Below are 8,632 nucleotides of genomic sequence, written 5' to 3'. Positions count from 1 at the left end.
AGGAAGGAAGGAAGGAAGGAAGGAAGGAAGGAAGGAAGGAAGGAAGGGAGGGAGGGAGGGAGGAAGGGAGGGAAGATGGGAAGAAGGAAGGAGGGAAGGAAGGAAGGAGGGAAGGAAGGAAGGGAGGGAGGAAAGAAGAAGAGGAAGGAGAGAGGAAGGAGAGGAACACAAAAGTGGAGGAGGAGGAAGAGAAAATTAACCAGCATATTAAGCAATTAATTCTGTGCAAGAAAAACTGCATGTTGAGGAAATAGAATTACAGTTTCATAGAGCTGAAAAAGACCTTCAAGGTCACCTAGTCCAATCCCTTAGTGGAATGAATAAATTCTCTCTTCATCACTATAAGCAGTTGAGGAACCTTTGTATGTACCCAGAGCTATCTACTTGTTTAAAAAAAAAAGTCAATGCTATTGTAATGCTAACAACTATATAAAAGGAGGGGGAGATAGTCGGAAAAAAATCAAATAAGAACTGATTGTCAATTCCTTTTGAATATTTATGCTTGAGGGTATATGGATATCTTCCTTAGCTCCCTTTGACTCCTCCACATGAGACAAATACTGATACCTGTTCTTTCTCCTCTCCTCACTCTTCTCCCCAAACAATAGCTAACTCATGTCTAGAATATTTGTTTTAGGCTGCTACAGGCTACCAATTTGGAGATGTGCTTCTTATTCATTCCATTCTAGTGTCCTCAATCCTTTCAGAGAGAGTGAGCCATCTCACAACTTTTTCCATTAACTTTTCAAATCCCAGAATTATTTTAGAAAAGAGTTAAAAGGCAAGGTCCTCCTTATGTTGCCCTTGCCTGGTGAATTATCCAGGATGGTGAAGAGATTAAGAGTTAAATGAGGCAACTCACACTGAAGCAACTAAAGCCTGCTAGGTACTTAGAGTCAGGAAGTCCTGAGTTCAAATTTTCCCTCTGACAGTTATGGGCCCTTGGGAAAGTTATTTAACCTATCTCATCCTTAATTTCTTCATCTATAAAATGCAGGCAATAATAGAACTTTCCTAACAGGAATGTTGTGAAAACAAAATGAGATCACATATTCAAATCACCTCCTAAACCTGAAAGCATTAAATAAACACTATATATTATTGTTCAATTATCCAATTTAGTTATTTCTTATTAGTGACATGTTGTAGCAGTGCCAGCTTTAATTTTTCAGGACAAGTATACACCTCTGGATTCTTAGGGGTTGATTTGGTGATGTTGGTGGGGAGAGCAGGAATAGGGAAGTAAAGACTAAAGAGAAGAAGGGAGGGGAGAATAGTCTCTCCTAGAATTCAGCCTTAGCATTGTACCTGACATATATATGGTAAAGCTGATAAATGATAGTTGTTTGACTGACTGATTAGCTGGCAGGCTCTCAAGCTGCCCATCCTACCCCTGTCCACTAAAGACAAGCAATCAGACAATAAACATGTAAGTGATTCCTACTTTGTTCACATAGTAGAAGGTTTTTTTTTTCTTTTTTTTTTAAGTAATTGGTGTTAAGTAACTTGCTCAAGGTTACACAACCAGGTGTTTCTGGATAGGTGCTAAGTGTCTGAGCCCGGATTCGATCCCCAGGTCATCCTGACACTGGGGCCAGTGCTCTTACTCGCTGTGCTACCTGGATGCCCCACATAGTAGAAGTTCTAATAAATGTTTGTTGTATAGTGCTTGGTGTTGGTGCAAAAAGAAAAAAAAGATTATCCCTAACCTCAAGAAGCTTACATTCTACTAGATACAGATAACTAAATACAATTTAATTAAATGAAGAAAATTAAATGCAATCTACAACATATGCCCAAGATGATTTCAAAGAAAGGAAGAGGTAGGACTGAGGGAATCATGTACTTTGTCCTTCATTTTCAAAGCAGACCAATGACATCATGGGGTGATGTCTTGTCTCATTCATGAATTGGATTTAAGTGAGGCAGAATTGCACAGTCTATTTTACATATTGCAAACATAAGTGAAATACTTCATAATAAAGTAATTGAGACTTTCTAAAAAAAAAGTTATCTGCCTCACTCTCTCTTCCAGAGGCAACAAAGCTCAATGGCAAGACAAAATCAAGACAACTCGTGATGGCCTGTGACTCAATGGTTGACCTTAGCATCTTCAATGTCTGACTAAGTTCTAAGACGCCCAAGGTGCCAGCTTCAGCCACTTTCACGGCCAGAAGAATAAACTGTTCTCATCTGCTTGGGGTAGACACCCCCCCTAACTCCCTGAAGGGTTTGAGTTACCCTTAACCTGGTTCGACCTGTCTGCCCATAAGGCTTGCCAGGGTGTAGCTGTTGGGGGTGCTGCAGCTTCTTGGAGCCACAGGTGAGAGCTGAATGCCAGGTAGATAAGCAGCCCTGAAGAAGGCTCAGCAAGTCCTCACCCCAGTGGGGCTAGTCTTCCTAATCATAAAATGCTTAAGGAAGTGTGGGTTAAGCTTTGAAGGGAGGTCAGGGTCCCAAGTGAGCAAAGGGAGAAGTCTAGGCTTGGGGAATGGCCTGTGCAAAGGTAGGGAGATAAGAGATATTCTGGCATGAGAAATACCCTGCTTTGTCTCACTCCTGGCTAAACCCCAACCTTCCCATCATTTGCCTCCTTTAAGCAGAGCTGAGTGGGCTCACTGAACATTTCTGTGTAGAGGAACAAATAGGCCCTCCATGAAGCAAAGCAATCCTCCTATGCCTTGTGTTCATTAACTCCCAAGAGTGGACTGAAACGGGAAGAAAGCACTTTATCTGGAGTCTGAGGGCCAAAGTTCACATTCCTGCTCTGCCATTCACTGCCTGAGACCTTGACAGAGTCTCTTTATTCCTCTGATCCTCCATTTCTTCATCTGTCAAGTGGGGAGATTGGAATAGAAGACATCTAAGATCCACTCTAGCATTAGACTTATGATCCTTTGATCCTGAAGCTTCCCATAGCACACCCCCCACCCCCACCTCTAGTCTCCTTACATTTTATATCACACATAGACACACGGACATACATACACACATGCATACACACGCACGCACACACACACACACACACACACACACACACACACTCCTCAAACCAATGGCAATGACTTCCTTGCTGTTCCTCAAACATACTTCATCTCCTGACTGATGGCATCTTCACTGGCTGTCCCTTGTGCCCGGAATTCTCTTCCTGCTCAACTCTGCCTCTTGTCGTACTTCAAATACCAGATCAAGTCCCACATTCTACAGGAAGCCTCCCTCAACCCCACTTAATGCTGGTGCATTCCCAGTGCTGATTATATCCAATCTTTTCTGTATGTAGGTTATTTGTGCATATTATCTCCCCATTAGATTATGAACTCCTTGTGAACAAGGATTGTCTTTTGCCTCTGTTTGTATCTACAACATTTTTAATGCTGGGCACATAGTAGGCATTTAATAAAAGTTTACTGATGGGGGCAGCTAGGTGACACAGTGAGAAGAGCGTCGGCCCCGGAGTCAGGAGGACCCGAGTTCCGTTCCAGCCTCAGACACTTAACACCCACACAAAAATACTAGCTGTGTAACCTTGGGCAAGTTACTTAACCCCAATTGGCCTCCAAAAAGCAAAAAAAAAAAAAAGTTTACTGATGGAAAATTATGACCAGGATCAAAAATAAATACTTTGTAGAATTTCTAAAGATCTTTACAACCTACTCTCTTCAGTACAATTACTGGCACATAGTCAGTGTTTAATAAATATTGATTGATTGTGAGAGAAAAAGAATATAACATCCTGGGAAACTTCTCCCCAGAAGGATCTGACCTTGGAAGTTCTAGACAAGACAACCTAGGTCCCATTGCCTTTGAGAGAATAATTACTATTCTACACATTCTAACTTGATAAATTCATCTCTTCATTGAATTATGATTGTTCCAATAATGCTCATTTCCATTACAATAATGTTCTTTTAAAATAATTAATTAATAAAAGTGTGTAGACCTAGGTATTTGACCTGTGGCTCATATAACCATATATCTATGGTTAGATATATTTTATCTAACCCCAGCATTAGGGTGTGATCTGTAAATTTTTTAGTGGGGTAAAACCCTAATCCTCTAGTACATTTGAATTAGTAAAAACAGGAGTGTCCAATGCAATGTGAAATTAACTGTCACTACATAATATGGTAGCAAGCTTAAGCCAATCAATAATTTTAATTGAAGTTGAATTCAGTTTGTTATAACCTTAAAATCATGTAGCACTACTTCTGACCATGTAGATGCTATTAAAAATTTGAGTGATCTTGAGCTAAAGGTATTTTATGGTGCTTTGTTTGGATTTGGAGAATAGCACCATCCAGATTTGGAATCAAAGGATGTGGTTTTAGATTTTTGCTCTGCTAGTATATATAAATAGGTAGGTAGGTAGGTAGGTTGGTAGGTAGATAGATAGATAGATAGATAGATAGATGGATAGATAGATAGATGATAGATAATAGATTGATGTGTATACATATATGTATACATGAGTACATGTGTTTATGTGTATATATAATATGCAAACAAACATACATGCATATACATATAAACATGGACAAGTCCCTTACTCATTCTCTCTCCACATGTCTGTGTACATTCTACCTATACATATATATATATATATATATATAATTCCTCATTTGTAAAATAAAGGCGTTAAACTTCCCTTTCAGCTCTAAATCCAAGGGCTCATGATCCTATGATCTGCCTGTACAATGCATCTCCCCTACAACATGGCTCATTTCAGAGATTCATATTCACTATGGACCAAATCATATCTCACCCAGCCCATTTTAAAGTCAAAGAACATGCAAAAGAGGTGCAGCTAGGTGGCACAGTGAATAGAGCACTGGCCCTGGAGTCAGGAGGACCTGGGTTTGGATCCGGCCTCAGACACTTAACCCAAAAATTAGCCATGTGACCTTGGACAAGTCACTTAACCCCAACTGCCCTCCAAAAGAAAAAGCAAAAAAAAAAAAAAGAACATACAAAAGGCATAGCAGCAATTAATTTAGATAATTTGAAAATTATCCAAAAATTGATATTAAAATAACCCACCTGATAGGATGATTAACACATTCAAAATGGTCATCTTCACCTTCTGAAGAGTTAAGGCAGTAGAAGGCTTTAAGTGCTTCTGGAAAAACTGACATATTTCCAAGACACTGACAAAGAAGAAAAATAGTCATTAATTGCTATGGCAAACATACCTATACTGTCCATTTAGCTCAAGCTTCGAAAAATAGTACTTCAAGTACTTCAAGAAATAGTAAGGATTAAGTCAAAAAAGAATTGCACTATAGATGATCACCACCTCTGGCTTTTCCATTTTTCTGGAACAGAAAAACAAAGAATATGAATAATATAACTGAAATCCATAAATAATTCCAAGTCTTTATTTTAGCCAAGAGTGTTTACCTTTGTTCAAAAAAAAAAAGAAATAATATATAATAATAAATAAATAAATAATAAAAATAACTAAATAATAACTAAACTTGATCTTTACCTTATCCAAGGTATTGCTATTCCTGAATTAAAGTCCTAAGTCAATACTCCAAGGAAGCATGAAAATCACTCTACGTTCTTATAGGCTTTGCTGAAAAAAAAAACACTGGCAGGTCCCACCAATCTAGAAAGGCTTTGAGAATAATCATGGTGATAGATTTTTGTACCTGCTCCCTGAGAACCATCCTATCTAGGCTGAAAGAGACCCATCACAGAAGATTAGCAACTAGGTGATTTCTTCTGTGCCACTGCAATTCATGAAGAATATCATCTACAAAGGCTTAGAGGAATTGTGATATGTCTTTGGAAATAGTGCCCACAAGAATAAAATCACCGATCATTTGTTATCTTAAAAGGCCTTCTCGGTCTCTCCTGCCTCATCCTCTTTTGAAGTTGTAAACAAGAAGAAAGTGATCAAAAAGAACAGCAAAAGAAATTTCAAGACCCTGCATGAATAAACCTGTGGTTTGTCAAATATTTGATGTGAAATAAACTTTTTTTGTTTACTATATCAGGAATGAATTTAAATTAATATCAATGTATCAGGAAGCCTTTATCAAATACTGACACTGTACCAGAAACTATACTAAATTCTGAGGATACAAGGACAAAAGTGAAACAGTCCCTTTCCTCAAGGAATTTCTATTCCATAGGAAAGGGACCTAGAAAGGGGAAGATTACAGGGACTAATAATTAACATAACAGAGGAAGAAGGGATCATGGCTAATACAATGTCACTAAATTGAATTTAAATAGAAAAGTTATGAGATGAACTCATTTACCACAGTCTTGTTCTCTTTCCTCTTCAGTATTAACCTTATCTCTTTTTGTTTTAATTTCCATTTCCAGATTCCTGCCTAGTTCTCTGTATTAACACTGGTGAGCTTTTTTAATTGACCATTGGGTATTCTCTTGGATTACTGCTTTTCTACCATTTACTTTCTCATTCTTAGATAGTGTTAATTTCACAAAAGACCAAAATGCCAATGGATTTGGAATCAGAACACCTAGTTTCCAATCCTGGCTCTACTATTTACTTCCTGTGTGAACCTTCCCAAATTACTTCATCTCTAGGCCTCCCTTTCCTCATCTGTAAAAAGAGAACTTTGACCAGAAACCCTCTAAGGCCTATTTGCATTCTAAGACTGTCACCCTCTGATTCTAAGATACCTTTAGGGGACAGAAACCTGAAAGGATGGGCAATGCCTATGAAAACCAGTCTTCTAACTTTATAATCATATCTTGTTTTGAATTAAATTTATATTATTCAGTTTGGTCACCATTTTATTCACCAGACCTGGCTTCAAATAACTTTTGGCTATTCCCCAAAATCAAATATACTCACACAGGTAAAAGGCTTAATACCACTGCAGATGTTTAAAAGAAAATGCTATAGACTTTGAAGTGAATTCCAGAAAGTTCCAAAAATACTTTGAGCAATGTAAAATGCTTTGAACATCACTGAAATAACTGTATAGACTCAAAGCATGACTATTTTGAAGGAAACAACAATCCTTTAAATGAATCAGTTGGGATGTATTTGTTTTCTTTTTTGTAATCTGTAATATTGATTTAAAACCGCAGAGCCCACATTCTGCATTCCCTTACAAATGACTCATCCCTCATCTGACACTTTGGTTGGGCTTCTGGTTTCCATTACTTTCATCATCATTTTCATCATCATCATCAATATTAGCATCATCAACATGTCATCATTCTTCATCTTGATTGTAACTAATCATAACTAGCATTTATATGATACTTTTATGTTTGCAAAGTGTTTTACATATCTAATTTGTTAATTAATTTGTTAATTCTTTATATATGTAATTTGTTATCCCATTTGATCCTCACAAAAATGCTGAGATCTAGGTGCTATCATTTTACAAATGAGGGACCTTAGGCAAGAAGTTAAGTGACTTACTGAGGACCACACTATTAGTAAGTCTCTGAGCTAGGATTTGAATTCAGGTCTTTCTAACTCCAAGTCCAGTCACCTAGTTGCCTCTTTCTAGACCTCCCTGACTGGGATCCCCATTCCAATTCTCTGAATTTTACTAGAATTGCCTTCCCTATATCTGAATTTTTTTGGTACTTCTTCTTGACAGGGGTTCTGTAAATCCTTCCTTGTCAAACTGAGGCCTAGTATCTACCCTTTTCACTTACCTACAGCTTCCCTTAAGGAAAGGAAACAATTAATACATTCTTCTAGACCTTTCACTACCTAGAGCTTCACAGTATCAGAACTATGGTAATAATGAGATGTGAAATAAACAAGGTTCTTCCAAATAAAACAAAATTAGGTCGGTATAAACTAATTAGAATTGTATTGATTTATGACAAAGATAAAAAGTTTCCTAATGCCACATGAATGAAACTATTGTTTAGTGATCCCATTTCTTCAGCAGAAAATAAAGTAATTAGGTACTGACTGCTCCCTAGAAAAAGTGGAATGCTTTGGGAAGTTGGGAGATATCTCTTCAAAGGGAGGAATCCATCCTTAACAAATAAAAGATGATCTCATAGTCCAGCAAGGGTGTTCCATGTGCTTCCAAAAACCCCAGGCCTACAAGCTAATTACCTTTTATTTCCTCTTGATAAAGACCCTAAAAATAGGAGGGAAGATGTGGAACATTCATAATTTCTTAATGGAAGAAAGTCAAGAAATGGAGGAACATCAAATGATTTAAAGGGTCATAAATAGTTTAATAAACTTCTGCTGTGGTGAATCTAAGCAGGCATGTCATTCATCAATGTTGAGGAATACCATATTGTGGTGGAAAGAGCACTGGGGGGGGGGTAGCTAAGTGGCACAGTGAATAGAGCACCGGCCCTGAAGTCAGGAGGACCTGAGTTCACATCTGGTCTCAGACACTTAACACAAAGCTAGCCATGTGACCTTGGGCAAGTCACTTAACCCCAATTGCCAGAAGGAAGGAAGGAAGGAAGGAAGGAAGGAAGGAAGGAAGGAAGGAAGGAAGGAAGGAAGGAAGGAAGGAAGGAAGGAAGGAAGGAAGGAAAGGAAGGAAAGAAAGAAAGAAAGAAAGAAAGAAAGAAAGAAAGAAAGAAAGAAAGAAAGAAAGAAAGAAAGAAAGAAAGAAAGAAAGAAAGAAAGAAAGAAAGAAAGAAAGAAAGAGAGAGAGAAAGA

At 37.9% G+C, this 8,632-nt stretch overlaps 1 protein-coding gene across 1 annotated transcript in view; it reads right to left on the bottom strand.

Annotated features, from left to right (window-relative positions):
* ABCA13 (ATP binding cassette subfamily A member 13) overlaps positions 1 to 8,632 on the bottom strand; it is a 513,785-nt gene that overhangs the window by 382,458 nt on the left and 122,695 nt on the right. The window contains exon 19 of the mRNA XM_069084494.1: positions 5,038 to 5,144. Within this exon, the coding sequence (XP_068940595.1) occupies positions 5,038 to 5,144 (107 nt within the window). The remainder of the gene's footprint in view (positions 1 to 5,037; positions 5,145 to 8,632) is intronic.

Source organism: Petaurus breviceps, unplaced genomic scaffold, assembly GCF_028583685.1.
Source record: "Petaurus breviceps papuanus isolate PSGF00001 unplaced genomic scaffold, PetGlider_PUasm1.0 174, whole genome shotgun sequence".
In the NCBI taxonomy this organism is placed as follows: domain Eukaryota; kingdom Metazoa; phylum Chordata; class Mammalia; order Diprotodontia; family Petauridae; genus Petaurus; species Petaurus breviceps.
The sequence above is the reverse complement of the archived record's forward strand: the minus strand, read 5'-3'. Positions and strand labels throughout refer to the sequence as shown.